Source organism: Ailuropoda melanoleuca, chromosome 6, assembly GCF_002007445.2.
Source record: "Ailuropoda melanoleuca isolate Jingjing chromosome 6, ASM200744v2, whole genome shotgun sequence".
In the NCBI taxonomy this organism is placed as follows: domain Eukaryota; kingdom Metazoa; phylum Chordata; class Mammalia; order Carnivora; family Ursidae; genus Ailuropoda; species Ailuropoda melanoleuca.
In genome coordinates, this window is record NC_048223.1 from 33,970,152 (window position 1) to 33,994,217 (window position 24,066).

General features: G+C 38.7%; 1 protein-coding gene across 8 annotated transcripts in view; it reads left to right on the forward strand.

Annotated features, from left to right (window-relative positions):
• ULK4 (unc-51 like kinase 4) overlaps positions 1–24,066 on the forward strand; it is a 589,354-nt gene that overhangs the window by 54,883 nt on the left and 510,405 nt on the right. For all 8 annotated transcript variants that reach the window (XM_002923807.4, XM_034662175.1, XM_034662178.1 and 5 more), the window contains one exon: positions 1,492–1,570. In XM_002923807.4, the coding sequence (XP_002923853.2) occupies positions 1,492–1,570 (79 nt within the window). The remainder of the gene's footprint in view (positions 1–1,491; positions 1,571–24,066) is intronic.

Sequence of the window (24,066 nt, forward strand, 5' to 3'; positions counted from 1 at the left end):
TTATTTACAGTAGCCAAACTGTGGAAGCAGCCTAAGTGTCCATCGATAGATGAATGGATAATGAAGATGTGAGATATATATATATATATATATAGAATATGTATATATTATATATAATATAATGAAGATATATGTATATATGTATATATATATAATGCAATATCATTCAGCCATAAAGAAGAATGGAATCTTGCCATTTGTGACAATATGGCTGGAGCTAGAGAGTATGATGATAAGCAAAATAAGTCAGCCAGAAAAAGACAAAAACCATATGATTTCACTTATATATGGAGTTTAAGAAAAAAGAGCAAAAAAAAACCCCCCAAAACAAACAAACCCCAAAACAACCTCCTCCCCCAAAACCAGACTCTTAATTATAGAGAACAAACTGATACCAGAAAGGAGGTGGGTAGGGGGATGGGTGAAATAGGTGATGGGGATTCAGGAGTGCACTTGTGGTGGGCACCGGGTGTTGTATGGAAGTGTTGAATCACTATATTGTACACCTGAAACTTACATAACACTGCATGGTAAGTATACTGGAATTAAAATTTAAACAACCGTATGATGTTTTTTATTTAGAGGCAGGACGCTTATCATACGAATGCCTAGGACTTCTTTAATTTGTATATGTTAAGAGATTTGAATGGCTAATTCAAGAAGTGTTGAAATCCATAAGAATTATGTCTGTATGTTAGAATTCTGACAACATGAACATTTCCCTGTTGTCCTTGTCAGAGTCTGATTTGTTTCCCTCCATGGGTCTTGTGTAGTTTATTTTAAGAACCCAAAAAGTTAGAGACTCTCTGGCTGGTGTACACACTGATTAGCCCAGAAAACATGCAAGCATCAATATGAATACAGTGCTCAAAAAAAAAAAATATGGTTCTCATCAACTCTTACGTCCAACTATTTTTTCCAATTAAATATTATGACTAAATTTTTGCAAATCATCTGAAAATGATATTTAATAATTTATTGACCTTATTTTCTGTTGGATAATGATACAGAAACACCTCACTAAAGCTAGTAGTTTTTGGAACAATATTTGTAAGATCTAGGGTTGTACAAATTTCTATAAAAGTAGATATATAACTATATGTTTAACTGTTATTTTTTTACGACTTATGTATAAAATCCTTTGTCTACTAACAAGTAGGACATAACCTTTAGCCAAATACTGCTGTACTCAGGAGTAAAAGGGTTAATTACATTTTTTTCTCCTCTCTGGTTAAGGCCTTTCAAAATTTTTATTTTACATTTTACTATGAAAGCCGAACTGTTCAATTTGAGTCACTATTTAGACAGTCCTGCAGAGGGGATTGCTGTTTTTGGTTCTTTGTGCACACAAGGGTCAAATATGTGGAGGAGTGAATGTTCACCCTGGCACACTTTTATCTTATGTTAATGCTCATTACTGTGTAACGTAACTAACTAGATTACTTGGGTCTCTAACTGTCCTCTTCAGAGCTTATTTTTCTCCATTTACAGACGGGCCAAGGTTGCTCGGGTGATTGGTTTATTGGCCTCGCACACAACTGAGCTCCAGGAAAATACACCTGTTACTGAGGTAATTCTCTTTTATTACTGGAATGTTATGAATGACAAAAAAAGATTGTTCCTGATTTTGTAATTTAGAACACGCAGCTTTCATTGACCTTCACCTAAGTTTTCTTTGTGGAATTGTGGCAATTATAAAATAACCTCAGTAGACCCTTAGGCGTAAACACAGCTGCACATTTGCAACCTATTCTGTTATTAGAGGTGATATGTGGAGTTCAAAGGCTTGTGGGCTCTATTCATCATTATTTCAAGAATTTTTGGATAACCCTTATTTCATTACTAGTTTTCTTGTAGTCTACCCAACATTTTATTATATCTAATTTATTTCCTAGTTAAGCACAGCTCATAGTTTTGATCAAAATCCTTTTCACCCTGAGTTTAGTGTTTTTATCCTCACCAGTTGTCAGTTATTTCTGACAACAATGCCAGTATTTAATGGGCATGCATGCTTGAAAGATATTTCGAAATATCAGGCATTTCTTTCAAGTACTGATACTGGGAAGCGTTTCTTAGTTAATCAGTAAATCTAAGTCCCATCAAGTGAATGCTACCGTTGTACTGCTCTCTTGAGCGTCCTTTATTCCTTGGACTAGGGGAGTGTCATGAGTCGAAATAGGTGAAAAGAACCAAGGCTTTTAGGGGCAAGGGCAAGAACTCCTGAAGGAACGAAAAAGTGGGAAGAGGAGGGGATTTTGTAGAGCCAGAACCTGGTGGTATGGTATTTGGGGCTTGAGGAGGAATTGTTTAGCCAAGTTTTGTCCAATGAAATTTCTCTTGCGGTGGAAAATGTTCTGTAACTTTGCTGTCCAGTACCTCAGCCAGGTGCTGTAATGGCATCCCAGTTAGCCCTGGATTGTCTGAGTGGACATGAATGGACAGTTAATTTAAGGTCCTTGCATTTCCTTTGCTTTTAATTCCATCCCTATTTCCTGCAAACTGTGAGATCTCTGAGGAGATCTACAGGAAATGTAACTAAGTCTAACCTTTTTCTTGTTTTTATGGGCCCAAGAAGAATGAATTGTGACCTACGCGACCCCTGATGGTACCCAACTTGGCTATCAGAGATGTATAAACTTGACTTTTCTTTTTAAGACCAAGCAGATAGGGCAGTATCACTAAGCAGAGAGGCTTTTAGCTCAAAAGTGGAGGGCTTGTAACGATGACTCAGAGGAAGGATTTCCGGTAAAAAAGAGAGGTACTGTAGGAGGTGGAAGAGAAGTTAAAGAAAATTATAAGACAAAGTCCTGGCATTCTAGAGGGCATTCCTAGATAATCAAAACAGGCAGTCAGTGCCCAGGAGCAGTGTGCCATGAAGGGTGAGACCCTGAGGATGTAAAATATGACTGTTGAATTAAAATGTTCAGTAGGTGCCATAATGAGGAGCGTGAATACCTTAGGAAGCTGAGTTAGTGGATTTGAAGATCAGCTGGATGAATTCTTTTAGGATTCAGAAGAAAAAGAGAAAGGTTAAAAATTATTAACTAAAAAAGCATGGAAGAGAGTTCCAGAAGATCTGTTCTGTTGTCCAGTATGGCACACTCTAGCCCAAAATGACTGTTGAGCCTTTGAAAAACAGGTAGTGTGAATTGAGATGAGCTTCCAGTAGAGAACACATACCAGATTTGGAAGACTCAATATGGGAGGGAGGAGCATCTCACCTGTAAGTTTTTTATAGATTACATTTTCAAATGATAATATTTTGGATATATTTGGATAAATACATTATGACAATTAATTTCACTTCTTTTTATTTTTTGATGTGGCTCCTGGAAAATTTTAAATTACCTTTGTGGCTCAAATTGTATTTCTGTTGGACAGAACTTGTCTAAGATAAACATAATGGGATTTCAAGGAGAGATCAAAGCAAACATTCATGAAAGAAATAATAGAAGAAAATTTCACCCTGAGCTGAAGAAAGACTCAATCTTTAGATGAAAGGTTTCACCAAATGTCAGGCAAGATATTGAAAAAAGATGCACATTTAGACCTATCCTGGTGAAATTTGTAATTACAAAGAGAAAAAACCAAAACTCAGGTTATAAACAAATAGAAGTGAATTAGACTTGCATATAATGTATTTGTAATGCTACAAGCTGAAGATAGAAACAGTAGAAATAGAACAACACTTAAGGGATCGTGTGACCTTAACTTTCTCTGTGCGGCCATCCCATTGCCTACTTGTGAGAACAAAAGGAAGACTTTTTCAGAAAATCAGAGACTTAGTCTTAATTTCATCAACATTTCTAAAAACTTGCACTTGAGCAAGCTACTTGAGGAGCTGCCTATAACCACATTTTCAGATGAAGAAGAAGCGAGTATAAACAATGAATCCATTAACATTAAAGTGCAAATAATAGCTGTTAATGTGACGTGCAACCTGGAAAGAATGGATTCTTGAAAAAATATATATACTGTGAAAAAATTGATGGTAGCATGGAAGTAAATTCTGCATTGTTTTAGAACATCTGGAAGGGTGGGAGAGAAGGGAGTAGGAAAGGACAAGACCCATTTGTTGTTGTTCTTTTACGGATTGAACCTTTATTATCTGTTATGGGCATGGTAGTGTGTTTCGTGCAGGAAGACCATTATTTCAGGCAGGTTCTTATCTTGTTCTAGAAGAAATTAATAGATACATGTTTTATTACTTGTACTGATACTCTTTTGTTCCTTGGTTAACAAATATTTTTCGGTGGCTGTGTATATACAAGGTACTGTCTAGGTACCAGGGTACAGTGTGAGAGAGAAAAATCCCTGTTCTGATGGAGTCCACGTTCTAGTGTGAGGAGAGAAAGCGAGTGAGCAGATATGTAGCGTTAGGTGGTGACAGAGGCAATGAAAAAGATAAAAGTGGCTAGCGGGGTTTGGGAAGGATGGGGGCGGCGCTATTTTAGATGGGTAGGTCAGGGAAAACCTTGGAGAGGAACATCCAAGCAGAGACCTGCAGGGGGTGGAGGAACGCTTCCCTTAGTTGGGGGAAGGGTGGACAGCAGGTGCAAAGGATTGGTGATGAAAGAGTGGTTGGCATGTTTCGAGGAACAACACAGAGGTGATGTAGCTGGAACTGAGTGAGGAGACTCAGGAGGAAGACACAGGAGATGAAGTTAGTGAGGTAGCCAGGGGCTAGGTCATCCCGAGCTTTGTCGTAAGCCCTGGTCAGAACTGGGACTTTATTCTGAATGAGATGGGAAGCCATTGGGAGGAATGTGAGCAGTGGAGAGCCTCGATGTGGCTTATGTTTGAAGAGGATCACTGTCTTACAAGGACAGGGGCAAGGTAGAATCAGAGAGACCACTTTAAGAGCCTGTGGTATGTGGTGGTTCAGATGAGGGGTGATGGTTCTTGGACCAGGTTTGTGGTGGTAGATGCAGTAAAAAATGATTTTATTCTGCCTTCTTTCCAGATAGAGTTCAAAGTGTTGACAGATTGGCTGATTGCAGTGATATTTGAAGGCAGACTTTAATAACCAGGTCTGGCCAATATATATTCTAATATCCAATATGAAAAGTACTGAGGTATCAGAGAAATGCAAATCAAAACCAAAATGAAATACCAAAACAGTCACCAGATTGGCAAAAACGAAGAAGCCTCACAGTCCTAAATGTTGGTGAAAGTACTGAGCAGAAGGAAGGTGTGTATGCTGCTGGTGGGAATGTAACTGGCCACAACCACTCTGGAAAACTGAGCACTCTTGACTCTGTAAGCCAGCATCCCCTACCTTGTAACCCAGTGTATCAAGTGACACGCCCAAGAATATATTACCGGCATTATTTGTAATAGCCCTAAGTTTGAAATAACCGGTGTGTCTATCAACAGTAGAATGGACAAAGTGTGTCACAGTTGCATGATGGGATACTAAAAATAGCATTTTGAATAATGAACCCCAGCTTTGAGCAGCAAGCCTGAATGAATCTCCTAGTCATAGACAGTTGTCCTAGATGTCAGTAGGACATTTCCTGGGAAAGCTTGACCTATAGATTCAGAAATGTCCAGGGACTGTGAAGGTTCTTGTCTAGAGGGTCAGTTCCCCCTCGATGCTGGACATCATGGAGGAGAGGTGGATGTAGGTGGCGTTGTGGAAGGTGGGGAGGTGAGGGGTGCCTTGTGGCAGAACCTGGGAAGACGGGCGGAGGCCAAGGCTGGAACTGAAAGGTTGTCCGCACCCCTGTGGTGTCCTTGTGCTCAGGGCTCCATGTGGCGGTGGCCTCAGACAGTATGTTGTGCTGCTGTAGGAATTCCTGTAGGTCTGGGCAGAAGGCCTCTGCAGTAACCGGGGACCTGTCAGTCACCCTGAGTGATATGCTCAGCTCACTCGCTGGCTCCATGCCCATGGTTTGTCCCCCCGTCAATTGCTGTTGCTGCTGCCACCGAGAGTGTTTGGTGGGGCAGTTCTGGAAGCGTCTTTGTCTCTGTGTGCACCCAGGTTGTTCGTTAGCCATGCTTCCCTCCCTTCAGAGACTGGGTACCTCGTGTTCTCAAAATACTGCCCCAACTCCTGTGGCTGTTCCTTATTAAGCACTGCATTCTTGATGCTGCCTCCATCGAGGCGGGGAGGGATGGGTGTTAATTCCTGAGGTTCTTGTGTCCTTCATTCGTGTACTGTTCTTTTCTGGGTGTTTGCTGATGTTTTATTAATTTGAGATGAAACTTGGGAAAAATTATACTTATTAAAAAATGCAGTAGTGTGTCACGAGTTCTCTGGGAAACTTCTGAATTATGCATATTGTGAACTAAGTTCCTTTCGATAATGAGAAGTTCACAGAATAACCTGAGATTGTGCCAGGTGCTCCTGATGATGCCATCTTCTCTTCTGTTACTTCTCACACTTTTTCATTCTTAATTCCTGCTGTGAGCAGTTGGTTGTGACAATTAAAGCAGCCACTAGAGGGCACTCAAACACTGGAAACAAAGTTTGACAAAGAATTCATCTTTCAACTTCAAGAAGCAGCTGGTTTAGCAGGTATACAGTACAGTGTTTCATCTTTTCCCTGGTTTTTGGAGTTTTTATTGCATGGCACGTGGTTTTATTCCGTTAGCAATTATTACCATTTGAGATTAACGAACACCATGGCAGCCTATCCAGAAAAATGCGGTCATTTCAGGGGGTTTGAGAACCTCATGGAGTCCATTGGTGAATGTTAGCTTCAGAACTCTGGAGACCAGGTTTCTGTAACACTCATAATTGTGGGTGTTCATAGATAATTTTTCAGTAAATCATGAATAAAATCTCAAGTGTGAGATATGTCCTGATTTCGCCAGCAGATGGACCAAAAAAAAAAAGAAAGAAAAAAATGTGGTTGAAGATCTCCTAGGTATTTTAAAGGCATAGAACCTTATTTTATAATTTATCTTTGTATTCCACAGTGCCCTGCCAGCAGAGCAACGAGTATTTTAGGCACTGAGTCAGCGTTGAAGGATTTAATAAATGATAAAAAGAATGGTAGGGAAGTATGGCAGTATAATTTGTTACGAAGAGAAGAGATGGAGAAAAAGCTCTTTTGCTATCCTGGTGGTATAATTTAAGTCTCTTTCATCTAACTCTATCACCAGTGGCCACAGAAAAGAGCTGGTTGTGATCTCTTGTGTGTATTTAGAACCATTTATTCCATTCTTCTTTATTTTTTTCTACAGAAAGAGAGAGCCAGCTTCTTAAACCTATCTTCCTAGGTAACACACTTACCACCCTGTAATGATTATGATGGTTATGTGTAATAATTTTAAAGAAATATTTCTTTTTTTTTTTTTAAGATTTTATTTATTTATTTGACAGAGATAGAGACAGCCAGCGAGAGGGAACACAAGCAGGGGGAGTGGGAGAGGAAGAAGCAGGCTCATAACAGAGGAGCCTGATGTGGGGCTCGATCCTGCAACGCTGGGATCACGCCCTGAGCCAAAGGCAGACGCTTAACCGCTGTGCCACCCAGGCGCCCCTAAAGAAATATTTCTCATATTCTGCGTAGATTGTCTTAAGCATGCAATGAATATATTTTAGGAAGTTGAATATAGAATCTAAAATTTAGAACTGGAAGGAAAATTAACAGACATTCTAGTTTGATCCCTTCATTAAACATTTTTATTGTCAAAGATTTCAGCATACATGAAAGTAGACAGAGAAGAATAAGGGGATAGCACTCACTTCCAATAATCACCAGCACTTTGCCAATGTTGTTGTGGTCTTCTCTCTCTTGCCCCCCTCACCTCCCCCCATCTTATTCCCTCTCCTCCCCCACCCCTTATGGCAGTACGTTTTAAAAAATCCCAGATGTCCTATTTAACTCATAGATATTTCAGTATATTTAACAGAAAATAATTTAAAAAATACTATTATCACATCTAACAAAATCATTACTGTTTCTTGAATATCCTCTAGTATCCTGTCAGTATTCAGATTTTTTCTTTTTTCCCTGTTTTTTTGAAGTAGTAATTAGTAAAAGTTTATTGTGCACATACCAAAGAGTTTGTAAACTGGGAGCACTCAAAACATGGAACGAGGCTCAGAGGTATGCTGTTGTAAAGCAGTTTGTATGCTGTGAAGGCAGGGAGTGTTTATTCTTTACAGTGATTGGTTATAATATTGGAATTCCCTTAAAGGGAATGGGTTAGTGGTTACCTCCTATCGATTTTGGGTAACTGTTTATATTTCACTTATAATATCCAGAGGAAAAGCAAGAAGTGACCTAGGCCAAGTTATACTTGCTTGTTCTGCAAAATAAGTTAAATTAAGCTTTGTTTGTATGACTAACTGGTTTTGTCTGCTCAGGGAATTTTCAGGTCTGGTCTCTGTTTGATTTTAATAATTCCCTCTTTTTGGTCGTGCTCTCAACAGGATGAAGAGTCCCATATTCGATGTTTTCCATTAGGAGTTGTCAGGCTGGAAGGCCACGTAGTCACTGTCTTCATCACTTATGTGGTGGTTGTTGATTTCATCCAGTTGCCTGATTTTTAAGGATGTCATTTGGTGTGCATGTGGCTGCCAGTAGACATTTGAAACCCCGGAGAGTGTACAACCCAGTAGGGAGGTTCATTTGATGAGTATAAGGAGAATAGTAGCCAAGGATTGAAAAATCCCCCAGAGCACGGATTCCTAGGAGCCAAGGTTTAACCAGTTAAATGGGTCTATGAAAGTGGTGTCACTCATTTGATGAAAAAATTTTATCTGGTCTTTAGGATCTTTTAGATTTTGGGTAACAATTCCTGATTTGTCGACCTAGAAACAACATTTTGCCAGTGACAGGACATGGACCTCCTTGTTGAAGTAGTCAGGGCGTCAAGGACTCTCCCATCTTGGAATACCGCTGGAGATAAGCCATTTCTTTCAGTTTGTACTGCTTGAGGAGCATTTAGGGTATCTGTCGTTAAAACTTTTTCAGTAATTGCAGAAAATAGTGACTTTTTTTGAATTCATCAACTCCCAGTTGAAGAAAAAGCATTCTGACAAATGTGTAGAAACCAGAACTTTTTCGAATAATAGGATTTAGAAGTTCACAGGAGGCTCACCCATGAGGAGTGCCTTTATGTACAAATGATCATACATTTCAACCTGGCTAGCATTCAAGGAGTCCTATTTAGTCATTTTGGGTGCAAGATATCCCTCATCTATAGCGTCCAGACCATTTGGGTGGGAAGCCTTTGTATATCTTATTACCACAGAGAATGAATAAGCCTGTATTACTAAGAAACAGAGCTCAAGTGGCTCCCAGAACCCACGGGTCAGGGGCAATGTGGACATCACCGTTATTCTTTGTCATGTAGGCATCGGCACGTGCCCATCTTGAATCGTGGTGGTTTAAATGTGGGAAGGAACAAAAACATTCCGTTGAATTTGGTTTAACAGTCCGTGTATTGTATTGTTGATAAATGATTGGTTTCCTTTCCGATGGTCCCCCGAACAGTCACCTATTTAGTAAGTGAAACTTATTTATCTTAGTAAGGGGATTATGGAGACATTCTGTTTACCTACAGAGTTTTCATTGAACTAGAACAGTTTCAGTAATTTCCTTCACAATGTAATTAAAGGTATCATTGTCATTATCTAATTTAAAATCTGTCATTATATATAGAGGTACAGTCTCCTCCATCTGAATCAAACTAGAGGGTTTGGTTACAGAGTCAATCTGGAACATGCCTCAAGTCTGGTCTCGTACCATTAAGGTTCTTCTTGCACAGGAACAGGTTACTAGCAATGAGGTTTGTAGTGGTTATGGACCATCACTTGGGCTGTGGACCATTTTCTTGATGGTTCTATACATGTCATTTTGTAACTTTTCATTGAGCCAGGGTTGAAATAGAGTTTTGCATGGCATTTAGATAATGTAGACTCATAAGTCTTTTCATTGCAAACATTTCCCTATTGTGTTTTAGTGCCATCTATTAAAGACAAATTGTCATTTGTTTTAGCCAAAGCTGGAATGTTGGAAATTTTATTCCATCCTCTTGATGTCGTTTCAAATGGTCTTTTATCACCTACATTTCCTGTGAACTGTACTTTTTGATGTATAGCCTTGATTAGACTCAAGTGCAGTGTTTTGGAGGGGGGATAGGAATTCTTCATAGTTGGTGCTGTGTATTTCCCATTGCCTCACAGGAAGAGGTGGGGAATGTCTGGTTGCCTCACTGTTAACTGATGTTAGGATTGCTTACTGGCTCCAGGTGTTGTCGGCCTTACTGTGAAGTTGCCCATTGCTTTTTTACTTCATAGTTGTTAGCATCCATTGATGATCATTGCTTAGATGCTTTAGTCCATGAGTGTTGCAAAAATGATAATTTTCTCATTCTTTTTTTTTTTTTTAAATCTCTATACTTTTTTTTTTTTTTAAAGAATATATTTATAGTGAGAGAACATGAGAATGAACAGGGAGAGCTGCAGAGGGAGAGGGAGAAGTAGACTCCCCACTGAACAGGAAGCCTGATGCAGGGCTTGATCCCAGGATGCTGAGATCATGACCTGGGCCGAAGGCAGGCACTTAACTGACTGAGCCACCCAGGTGCCCCAGTAATTTTCTCATTCTGCAATTCTCTTTCTCACTTGTAGTTGGGTGTTGTTTTTTTTTTTTTTAACAGAAGAACTTTACTATATCAACTAAATTGTTATCCTAAAGTATAGTTTGTTTATCAAAGGCAGGATAAAGTGATTGTTCCCTTTATAGACCATTTTTCAAAACAGTGAGTTGGTACCTTCGTAATCTTGATGTATCCAGTGATTTTCTTTGTATTATTATGAATCATGGAACACTACATCAAAAGCTAATGATGTAGTGTATAGTGACTAACATATCATAATAAAAAAAAGAACTTATGGATTTATATGTGTGTTTATATATTTCAGTCTTTTTTAATATTAGTCTTTTTTTTTTTTTAAGATTTTATTTATTTATTCGACAGAGATAGAGACAGCCAGCGAGAGAGGGGAACACAAGCAGGGGGAGTGGGAGAGGATGAAGCAGGCTCATAGTGGAAGAGCCTGATGTGGGGCTCGATCCCATAACGCCGGGATCACGCCCTGAGCCGAAGGCAGACGCTTAACCGCTGTGCCACCCAGGGGCCCCTAATATTAGTCTTTTTTTGTTGCTTAAATTGTAATAAGTCCAATGGGAGCCCTTTTGAGTTTGCTTCTTGCTTTTGAACATGACCCTACTACTGTCTCTGGTAACTTGCTTGCATTCTGTCAACAGGATTTCACAGGCTTCTCTTGGGAATAATCAGCCCTAGTTTTGAAATCAATTCTTCAAGAAACTTTGATTTTAGTTGGAAATGGTACTTAAAGAAGAACACAGTCTGGGTAGGGGTGCTCACTGCTACTGGGATTGTCATTTCTTCTAGAACTTTTCAAGGGTTAGAATTAGGGCATTTTATTTCTAAAAATGAAAAAATAAGTTCATTCATATTGACACTTACAATTCAAATTTAAATTCAGAGTTTTTACCTTGCTGATTTAAGATTTTTATTTTTCTTTTAAGCTGAAAACCTTGGCTGCTAATGACATTAACATAATTATTTCTTTCCTTTAACCTATAGTTTAGAATAATAGTTTTAAAATAATACCAATATTATTGCTAACAGTAAAACTGGAAAGTGCAGTTTAAGATATTTTTGTGCCTTTTTAAAATTTTGGTCCTTGGGATATAATTCCCTGGATGATATGTACAGCCCAAATACTGAGTTTCAGGCTGAATAATTCTTTACTTTGTAGTTCTGTCACTGATATGATATATAATTATATATTTTTTTCAATTTGCATTACATATTTAGGGATTAGGGCTGTAGGGATTACTTTGTGCTTGCTTTTTGATTTATAATGCTTTTTATTTGAAGAGTTACAAATATACAGAAATATGTGCAAAACATGTATATTCTGCTCAATGACTAGTCACAAACTAAAAACCCTGAAACTCTAACTGGGTCAAGAAATAGAATATTATCAGCACAGCAGGAAACCCCTTATACCCTCTCCTGATTACTGACCTCTCCCTTTGCTCTATAGGTGACTACTACCTTAATATCTAATACTATGATTATTGTGCCTGGTTTTGAATTGTATTTAAAGTGTATCACATGACCTGTATTCTTTGGCTTATTTTGTTCCATGTAACATTTGGGGAATCCTGTTGTTTTAGGTACCTGTAGTTCATTTTCATTAAATGGATATATCACACCACTGGTGATGGGCATTTGGGTATTTTTCCATATTTGACTGTTATAAGTAATTCTTGGACATGCATTTTGATGTACTTATGTGAGCTTTCTGTTGGGTAAACCTAGGATTTAGAATTGCTAGTCAAAGTGTTTGTATATGTTCAACTTTAGAGGATAATCTAAATGATTTTTTAGAAAAAACTGTATAAAATGAAAATCCTTCCACCAATGAAAGGGAATTTTCAGTGTTCTTTATTCTTATAAATACTGGATTTTGGTATAAAATCTCGTTAAATAAGGATCTACCAGGTTCTTTATTTTTAATATGAATAAGTGTTGAATTTGGTTGTAGGACATCTGTAGAGGTGATGGCAAAGTGTTTCTATCTATCTCTATTAACAGGTGCTGTTGGCATTTCTAAAATTAAATCACCCTTGTGTTTTTAGAAGAAACTCCACTTGGCTTGTGATGTGTTACATTTTCATGATCTGTTGGTTTTTTTTTTTGTGCTAACATTTCTTGTAGATTTGTTGCCCTTTTTTTCCACCATGACATCAATATCTTGAAGAATCCAAGCCACTTGTCTTTTTTTCTTTTTTTTTTTTTTAAGATTTTATTTATTAGAGAGAGAGGGAGTGTACGCGCCAGCACACGAGGAGGGCGAGAGGCAGAGGGAGAGGAACAGGGAGGAGCAGGTTCCCAGCTGAGCAGGGAGCCCGGACACAGGACTCTATCTCAGGACCCTGGGTTCACAACCTGAGCCAAAAGCAGACGCTCAATCGAGTGAGCCACCCAGGTGTCCCCCCAAGCTACTTGTCTTACAGAATAGAATGTTCCTCATTTTGGATTCGTCTTGTTTTTTTTTCTTGGTCCTCTACTCCCTAAAGTTCCTATAAACTGTAAGTTAGGTCAAGAGGCTTGATTAGGGGGCGCCTGGGTGGCACAGCGGTTAAGCGCCTGCCTTCGGCTCAGGGCGTGATCCCGGCGTTCTGGGATCGAGCCCCACATCAGGCTCCTCTGCTATGAGCCTGCTTCTTCCTCTCCCCCTCCCCCTGCTTGTGTTCCCTCTCTTGCTGGCTGTCTCTATCTCTGTCGAATAAATAAATAAAATCTTTAAAAAAAAAAAAAAAGGCTTGATTAGATTCAGATTCAGCTTTGTTTTTGGGTAAGAACTTATCATAGGTGATGTTGGCGCTTCATATTTCATCATAGCGGCAAGCATATAGTGTGAGGTTTCTGCTATTTTACTTACTTTGCTCACTTGATTAGAGAGGTGATGCCAAATATCTGCATTGTAAGGCTACATGGTTTTCCTTGGCAGTGTCACTTTAACTGCCGTGTTAAATATACAATAAGGAAATCTATATGGAACACAACGTTTGTTTTAACCTTTTTCTTTTTTTTTTTTTTAAAGATTTTACTTATTTATTCGACAGAGATAGAGACAGCCAGCGAGAGAGGGAACACAAGCAGGGGGAGAGGGAGAGGAAGAAGCAGGCTCATAGCAGAGGAGCCTGACGTGGGGCTCGATCCCACAACGCCGGGATCACGCCCTGAGCCGAAGGCAGGCGCTTAACTGCTGTGCCACCCAGGCGCCCCTGTTTTAACCTTTTTCTAAATTGAAATGTCCATTTTTGGTTTATGACCTCTTGATGTATTAGATGTCATTGATTGTCTTTTCATTTTCAACAGATTCACTAAGTTCATTATGCTATGCAACATTGTTATTGTTTTGAAATTAATCTAATTTTCAAACTTTATTTTGATTTTTATGTCCTTTTTTTTTTTTAAAATAGGATAAACACATTTTGTGATTTAGTTGCTCAAAAGAGTGAGAGCTACTAAGAATTCTTGACTTAAGAGTGTGGACACTGTGTTATTCAGCCTTCTACTGAATTGGTTGTAGAATTAAATTTCATGTTAAAGCAGTGGATATATGGTGATTGGAAGCATTATTTAACTTATATAGATTTCTCTGAACATTGTGTGCTTTTGGAACTCTACGTATAGGATGTGTTGAACTGTATGTAGAGACAGATCCCATGTATATTTCAGAGGTTGTGGTATGGAGTGTTCACTTTGAGCCCTTGTTCAGTATTAAGCTACGTAATTGCACCACTTCCTCTGCTGTCCCTGGTGGCGTGAGTATTGTAATGTTTCATTGCTAGCACAACGGCGCACACTATATTCTGTCATGCTCCTTATTTTCCACAGTCCTAGTAATCAACTTACAACTTTTTTTTTTTTAAAGATTTATTTATTTGAAAGAGAAAGAGAAAGGGAGCACAAGCAGGGGGAGGGGCAGAGGGAGAAGGAGAAGCCGACTTCCCACTGAGTGGGGATCCTGACCAGGGGCTCGATCCCAGGACCCTGGGATCATGACCTGGGCCAAAGGCAGATGCTTAACTGACGGGAGCCACCCAGGCACTGAACTTACAACTTTTTTGAAGAGCAAATGATACTTGTACTTTTTGGCTATATTTTTAGGTGTGTTTTATGTACATATGTGAAATTGTTTTTCCATGTAACATTCTGATTTTTTTCTCATTATAAAAATAATATATGGCCTTCTGAGTATGGCAACATAGCTACTTAGATAACCTGAAAATACTTCAGTAGCAAAAAAAATTAGAAATGCAGGATAAAATATAACAAAGAGACTTTAAAATACTTATCTGAATGCACAAGAAAATAAGGGAAATTGTCAAAAGTCAGAAATAGGGAGAACTGAAATATGAAATGGTAAGATATTAAGGCTGTTTAGGGCAGGTGGGTTGGTGGTTATTGCTATTAGAGTTTTGAGATTTGGTACCATTTAAGAATAGAAGATGAAGCTTGAGGTTTCCCTGAAGCAGTTAGTTAGAATTAAGACCCTTGACGGGCTACTCCTACCAGTAAAAGGGGAATTTGGAAGAGGGGAAATAAAAAAAGAGCAACACACCTGTCTATACAGGGAGATAACAAGGAAGTGTATTGATTTTTATCTTTAGCTCTAGAAAGGGAAGAAGTGTCTTCCATATAAACCTGTCATGGCGTGCAAGAGAGAGGGGCAGAGGAAGAGGGAGAATCTTTTTTTTTGGTGGTGCTAGTCAATCTTTTATTAGGGTTTAAGAAATTATGATGAACTAGAATGAGTTACAGGCGCTCATGGAACACACCTCAAACAGCACACAATGACCCTCTCTCCCTCTTCGTTCCCAACCCACAGAGCCCCTTCCTTCTACCAAATATCATTCCTTCTATCAAATATCATTCTTTCAGAGGGATTCTTGCACACACAAGCATCAGATGTATGTGTCTATTTTTTTTTTAAACTACAAGTTATAGCATTTTAATCACACTGTTCAGCACTTTGTTTTTACTTGGAGAGAGAGAACATCTGAAGCTGGCTCCATGCCCAGCGCAGAGCCTGATACAGGACTCGATCTCACGACCCTGAGATCATGACCTGGGCTGAAACCAAGAGTTGGATGCTTACCTGAGCCACCCAGGTGCCCCTGTAACCAGCTTTTTGAGTTTCAGTCATGTTTCGGGTATAAATTTATGCTTCTTCTAAACTGAGAAGTTAACATAAAAATCAAGGAGTAGAGTTCTGGTTCTGGTAATGGTTGAGAAGCTGTATTGGGCTAACCATTCTGCCCGTAACAACAATGAATCTGGACTGAATATAACAGAAGTACATAGAAGCTAAAGAGGACACACTATTCAAAGGAGGGAGGCAGGCAGGCTATGAGAGATATACTTTTAATTGGCTTATACCCTGCAGGAACTTTGAATTCATGCAAGGGAACAGAGTTCAGGTAGAACACAATGGTCTTGCTGGGCCAAGGAGCTGTGGTTGGAACTTGGCACTGCTAGACAGGGTAGGAAAGGAGTGGGGGAAAATCTTTCAAGAGCAAAGCCACACAATGTGTGGACCAGTTCCTCTTGACAATACCAAGTGCAGGCAAAGATGGTGAGAATTGGATCTTTTTGAATTGGCAGTTTTGTGAAAAATGAAACCTACATTTACCATGTGAATTAACTGTTTTGCTCTTGGGCTCTCTTTCAGAGAAATAAAATCCTATGTTCAAACAAAAGTCTATATTTGACTATTCATACCAGCTTTTATCATAGCCAAAACCTGAAAATACTAAAATATCCTTTAATTTGTGAGTCATTACAGACCTTGGTACATCTTTACCGTGGAATAGTAAAGAGGAAGGGACTATTTGTAATAATTTGGGTAGATATCAAGGGTGTTGTGCTTTGTGAAAGGTCAGGTTATATGTTATTCTTGAAATGACAAAACTGTAGAGTGGAAAACGGAGCAGTGGTTCTAGGGGTTAGGGATACTGAGAGAAGAGCGAGAGTTTTACTGTAAAGGCATAGCAAGATCTTGGTGATAATGGAATAATTCTGTATTGTGGCTGTGATAGTGGTTACAGAAATCTGAGCATGTGATAAAATGATGTAGAACTGTATGTACATATTGTATCAATGCCAAATTTTTGGTTTTTGATAATGTACTATAACTGTGTAGGATGTTAATCATTGTGGGAAACTGGAGGAAGAGAATATGGGATCTCTCTGTGCTACTTTCTGCAGCTCCATGTGAGTTTATGATTAAGAATAAGTATTTTATAATGAATCATCGAACTTTACATTGGAAACCGGGGATGTACTGTCTGGTGACTAACATAATATAATAAAAAAACGTTAAAAAAATAAGTATTTTATATTTTCCAACATATTTACCTCTATAGTATTTTTTTTTTTTAAGAGGAGGTGGTAGGGGTTAGAGGGAGAGAGAAAATCTTCAGCAGGCTCCACACTCAATGTGGAGCCCAACACAGGCCTCAGTCTCACCACCCTGAGATCGTGACGTGAGCCGAAATCAAGAGTCAAGACTCTTAACTACCTGAGCCACCCAGATGCTCCACTTTATAGTATTCTTTATTCTTATAAACCCAAGTTTGTATCTAGGCCTATTTCCCTTTAGCCTGAAAGATTTACTTTAATGTTTTGTGTTAAATTCTCTGTTTGGAGATGAATTTGCCCATTTTCTCTTTATTTCTTCTTTGTTTTTGAGAGTTTTTTCATAGATATAGAATTCTGAGATAGCGTTTTTTTTTCTTCCTTTCAGCACTTTAAAAATGTTGTTCTAGCATCTTAAGGCATTGATGCTTCTGATAAGAAAGAAGTCAGCATTCATTCATGTGATTGTTCCCCCAGAATGAAATATATAGTATTTCTCTAATTGCTTTTAAGATTTTCTCTTTAGTTTTGATTTTTAGCAGTTTGAGTATGATATGCCTAGTGTCCTCTTTGTGTCTTGGTCCAGGTTCAACAAGATTCTTGGCAGTGTGAGCTGAATCTGTGATGATATTTGGAAAAATTCCAACAATTATCAAATTTCTTCTGTCTCATTCTATTTTTTATGTATATTATATAAATATTTGTGTTGTACTGTATATGAAATAGCATAATGTTGATTTAAGGTGAATTGTGATAACTTACAGATGTTTTTATAATCTGCAGAATATCTAGTAAAAAATTAAACAGCTATAGCTAAATAGCCAATAGAAGAGATTAAATAGAATACTAAATGCTCAATTCAAAAGAAGTCAGGAAGAAGGAGGAAAGATCCAATGGGACAAACAGAAAGCAAATACGAAGATGATAGACTTAAACTTCACAATGTTAGTGGCTTAAATAGTCTATTCAAAAGGGGAGAGATGGTCATACTGGATCAAGGAGAGAAACCTAGCTATGTACAGTTTATGTGAGACCTACTTTAAATATAACGATAAACTAAAAAACATGGGAAAAGATATACTGTAGATACACTAACAACAAGAAAACTTGTGTGGATATATTAATAACAAAGTAATTAATAACAAAGTAGATGTTAAGGGAGTATTGCAAGAGATGAAGATGAGTATTTTATAATGAGAGTTTCAGTTTGGGGCACCTGGGAGACTCAGTTGGTTAATGTCTAACACTTGGTTTTGGCTCAGGTTGTGATCTCAGGGTCATGGGCTGTGTTGGGCTCTGTGCTCAGCATGGAGTCTGTTTGAGATTCTTTCCCCTCCCTCACCCCGCTCCTTCTCCTGCTCTTGCTGTCACTCTCACTCTCTCAAATAAAAACATAGAATAGAATCTTAAAAAAAAAGTTTCAACTCATTAGGAAATATTAATCTGTAATTTACATGTATCAGCTAATAACACCTTAAAATAGATGAAGAGACATTTGCTGGAACTACAAGTAGAAGTAGACAAATTCATTATAATTGTTGGATATATTTTAAACCAGGAGATAGAGTCAGGACATAAAAGATTTGAATGATACAAGTGAAACTGAACTAGTTGACATTCACAGAACGCCAACAGCTGTGAAACACATTCATTTTAAGTGCACACTGAATATCCACGAAGACATTTTTAGACACAAAACATACCTTAACCAAGGATTAAAATAAATGGAATTAATGACATTAATTAAAATTTAAATTCTCTGACTACAATGGAATTAAATTAGAAAGAGATAACAAGAGGAAATCTGGGAAATCCCCCAAGTGTTTGGAAATTGAAATACTTCTAAATAACTCATGTGCCAAGGAAGAACGCTTAAGAGGATTTAAATATTTTAAACTAAATGATAATGAACACCTAATACATCAACATTTTTGTGATGTGCTAAAGCGGGACTATGAGGGAAATAGCCATAGCTTGCAATGCCCATTTGTTAGAACCAGGAGTTCCGAAGAGGACTCCAGTGTACGTCAGAATGACATGGAAGGTTTGTTCAAATGCAGATTGTTGGACATCACCTCCAGAGTTTCTCATTCAGTAGGTCTGGAGTAGGGCGTAATAACTGACATTTCTAATCCAAATACTAGGCGATTTTTAAAAAAAAAAATTATTTAAGAGAGAGAGAGAGAGACAGAGATAGTGAGAAGAGAGCATTAGTGGGGAGGAGAGGGAGAAGCAGGCTCTCACTGAGCCAGGAGCCAAATGTGAGGCTCAATCTGAGGACCCCGGGATCATGACCTGAGCCAAAGGCAGATGCCTAACTGACTGAGCCACCCAGGTGTCCCTGGGTGATTTTTGATGCTGCTTGTTCAGCAATTATACTTTCAGAACCACTATATTAGAAAGCAAGACTTTTAAGTTCCAATCTAAGGAACTAGAAAAAGGAGAGCAAAGTAAACTCAATGCAATTAAAGTAAAGTATGATAAAAAATAAGAGGCAAAATCAATGAACTAGAGAAGTAGCAATAGATAAAAACCAGTGAAACCAATAGTTCATACTTTGGTAACTTAAAATTATTGACCTTCTGACCAGATTGATCAAAAGAAAAAAAGAGAAAATAAAAAAGTTACCATTGTCAGGACTAAAAGGGAGATAGCAGTATAAATTCAACATCCATTAAAAGGTACTAACTGTAGGCCTACATACTTGACAGTTTAAATGAAATGGACAAGTTGCCTAAATGACACAACTTTCTGGAATTGCCCAAAGAAGAACAATTTGGAGAGCCCCATGTCTGTTAATACATTATTAAAAACCTTCCCCCCAAAATAGCTCTGGGCTGGATGACTTCTTGTGAATTGTCTCTCTATGTGTGATAGTATATACATATGGATAGTATATACATATGGATAGTAGATACATTGATGTATTTTTATGTTTATTTACATTTATTTTCATTCAACATCAAGTTTACTTAGCTTTTTGAGAAAGTACAAGGCAGGCAACATAGCATGAATGCTAACAGCATGGTAGAGGTTTCATGATGTAGGTGTAACTAGTGATGATCCAAGTCACTTTGCAGTCGGGCAGCACGTGGCTGAAAGAAATGAGGCTGGATGGGCATAGAACTCCTCATTTTGGGGAAATCATAATCTCCAAAGTTAAGGTTGTTTTTTTATTACTGAACTTTGCTATCTGTCTTCCTGTCATCCATCCATTTACCAACTCTCACTCTCTAGCAATCTGTCTATATATCTAAATATCTGTATCTGAGAGTGCTTTATATATTCTGGATATAAGCCCTTTACCAGATATGTGGTTTGCAGTATTTTTTTCCCAGTCTGCGGCTTGTCATTTTATTCTCTTTATAGTGTCATCCAAAAGTTAATTTTGATTGTCTAATTTATCAGTTTTTCTCTTTTATGGATCATGCTTTTGATATCTAAAAAATCTTTGTCTATTCCAGGGTCACAAAACATTTATCTTATGTTTCTTTATACAATTTTACAGTTTTAGACTTTATATTTGGGTCTATGATTTATTTTGAGTTAATTTCATATAGGATATTAGGTATGGATCAAGGTTTTTTGGGCCAAGTAATGGAGTCGGCACAACAATGAGCAAAAAAGATGTCCCTGTCTTCATGGAGCTTTATAATAGACAAAGGATATTAAACAGAGAAAGAAGAAGTCATAAAGGAACCTGAAAAAGAAGAAGTCATAAAGGAACCTGAAAAGTAGAAAGAAACTCAGGAGAGTTGTGTTAGTAGAAGGGAAGAGACGACCACGGGCCAAGGAGAAAATGGTGATCTTGTTTCTTCTCAGATTTAGGTTAATTTGAAAACAGACATTTCTATTGGACTTGGCAAGATGAGGATTATTAGTAACTCACATGAACAGTTTGTATGCAGTAGAAGCCAGATGGGAATGATTGTGTAGAAAACCAGAGGTGAGCAGGTGGTAAATACGCATCTAGATAAAGAAGTTTGGGTACGAGTGTGGAGATTCACTCCAAAGGGAGGCATTGAATATAGAGGCTAGTAAGGTGCTAGCTGAAGATATATATTCCTTCAGATGGGTAGGAGGGAATGACCAAGGAGGGTGATTGGCCTTAGGTCAGAGAAGGGACACTTAGGAAGAGAGGTTTAGTAAAAGTAGATGGAGCAGTGAGGGTGGTAAGATTTGGTGGTGGGAGCATTCAAGATCTTGCATCTGGCTTCTGACAGTGGAGTACTTCAGGTCAGCATCAGAAAGAGGGGAATGAGTGCCCAGGGGATTAGAAGTTGAGGAGAAGCTCAAAGCTATCCTCCCCCTGAATGAGAAGGCTGGCGCACTAGGGAAGGAGAATAGGGTTCCACAAAAACCAAGCTTGTGATAAAGAATTTAAGGTGAAAGACACCAATATGCCTCATTGTATGATGTTCTCCAGAAGACCGTTAGGTTCCAGTTAAGGGAGTGGTTGAGTCCATTAGTGGAAGAGAGTGGCCACTTCCAAACCCTTTACATAAGGCCCTGTGGCTTTGAGTCCTACATCCCAGGGCCCAGTCCAGGTAGGAAAGCAAGTAAAGTAAAGCAAGGCTGAGAGAAGGTGGTGCACTCATTGGCTTGGATGGTATTGTTGAGTTTAAAAAATAATTGGAAGGGCTTTGAAAAAGGATCTTAAAAAGATGAGAGTGGAGATTAAAGAGGGCTTGAATTTGAGAAGTACTGGAGGTACTGTCAGCGTTCAGGAACTGACTGTGGGTGAGTGGCTGAGTTGTGGTGGAGGAACAGTCTAATGAACTGAGCAATGGGCCTAAGGAACTGTGTGGTCAGGGTGCTGGAGTGTCTTCCACATGGATGTCCACTTTGCTGAAGGTGTGGACAGGAGTGCAGGTGGGAATGAAGGTGAGGAGCAAGGAGCCAGTGTCCTCAGTGGACAAGAGGCGTGAGCAGGGGGGTCAGTAGTCAAGGGCACCCAGGAGGCTAGTGTAATATAATTTGAGACTCAATCATGGGTCCTTTGGCATGATGGGTTTGGGAATGTTAGGAGGAGTGAGATGGACACCAGCCTCATCTCACCTCTAAATACACTTTGAGGGGCACCTGGGTGGCTCAGTTGGTTAAGCATCTGCCTTTGGCTGAGGTCATGATCTCCAGACCCTGGGATCGAGCCCCATGTCCGGCTCTCTGCTCAGCAGGGAGTTTGCTTCTCCCTGTCCCGCTGTTCGTGCATGTGCGCTCTCTCTCACTCTCGCTTTCTCTCTTAAATAAAATCTTTAAACAAACGAACAACCCCCCCCCCCAAAAAAAAACCCAAATACACTTTGAGTTAGGTTCAGTATCACCTTTGCTGCATGACAGGGCAACAGGAAGCATAGAGAGACATAGAATTTCAACCAGAATCTCAGAGAAAATGATTTCGCTCTTCTTCAGATGGGGTATTTAAATTTGGCCCATCATCAGGACTCCATTAACAACAGTGTTGTGTGTCTGTCAGCCTGTGTGTCACAGCTCAAAACAAAGTACTTGCTCAAATGTGGCCAGTGGGAGGAACTTCTAATAAAAAACAACTAGCCATGTTTCTGGTAATACTTTTCTTTCTAAAACCTGCATTTGAGTAAGTTCTTCTTGTTGATGGCAATTTATAAAAATGGCGCTAGATGATTTCCTAAACAAAAGACTTCTACCTTGTTGGGTTTATAATCCCCCCCCCTTGTAGTTATTAAATAGCCCCCACTGCTGTGTCAGCGTGGTCTCCTCAGGATTTTTGTGTTGAGGTGCTGAGAGATGCCATCTTTTACACCAGACACTGCGAAACCGTTTGTGGTTTGTAGCCCTGAGCTGAGACTGTTATCAGTTATAATCCTCCACATTGTTAGTTTCAGGGACTCTGACCTTGTACTTTCCTGCTAAACAAACTTGTTTTTCTGTTACTCTTTGGATAGCGCCAGAGACAAATGTGTTGAAAACGATAAAGCAAGAGTTGAATAATATTCAGATCTTTGTGTAGAATAAAGTGAAATATTCTGGATTTGTTGTATTAAGCCATGATGCTGAAGTACATATCATGTGGGGAATTGCCATATTTGAATCACTTTTGCATACAAACTGAACATCTCACATTAAAGCATTCTTGAAAGGCATGTTTCCTAATTTCTTATAATGGTAGAATTCATTTAATTTCTTACCTGATATCTTATAGAACGATTTTTAGCTTCTGTGTTTTCTAGTCTAATGTTTATGCTCGTTTTACCTGGGCTATGCACATACCTTTGTTATAATATTTTTAGAGTAACAGTTGGGAGGCTTATATATTTGAATGTGATATAATTTAGTAATCCTTGGGAACCTAACGGAGCATCACATTTAATTTTCTATTAGATGAAAGAAACCTGGAAAGAGAATTAGTGATGGAGAGAATTGCACAAAACAAAACTAATCAGAGCTGATCCCTGAGGCAGAAAACTGCAATTTAAAATGAGCTTCCTTTGTATTTCTGCTATTTGAGGAGTGTTGACGGGAACGACTATTAAGAACATAGTAACAAGTAAATAATAGTAGTTATATATAGCAAGTTCCAACCGCAGTATTGCGGTTATGTTCTTTGTGCCATAACTTTTAAATTATTCCAGTCCCTAAAAGACTCAGTATTAACAAAGGACAATGGTAACTTAAGAAACTTAAGAAATGGTAACTTTAGAAAACATTTACGTAGCAGGCATAATTGTGTTCTGTTGATCCCAAATTGGAAAAATGTCATTTAACCTTCGATAAAGATATGTGTATAGTCTATGCCTCACTAGCTCCTTCATTAGATACAGAAGAGGGGGTTGACCATGACAGTGTGGCAGTAGCTGGAATATGTGTCTGGCTTTGTTTTATCTGTTTGGAATGGCTTCTCCTTCCCTCTTTGTCAGGTTTAGTTTGTGGTTGCCAGAGGGAGGTGGAGAAGGGTGGAAATAGAGGGTATGCATCTCTTTCCAGTATAGGTGCCAAAGAGTCCTGGTTTCAGTACCTGAGATTGGTAAGAAAGCTCTTGTTAGAACAGCATGACTTTTTCATCATCGTAGGTGGATTCTAGACTGAGGCCTCTGCGGACTGCCAGTGTCTTACTTTGTACTACCCTCCCTTAGCTGCTGCCACACAGTTGTCATTGGC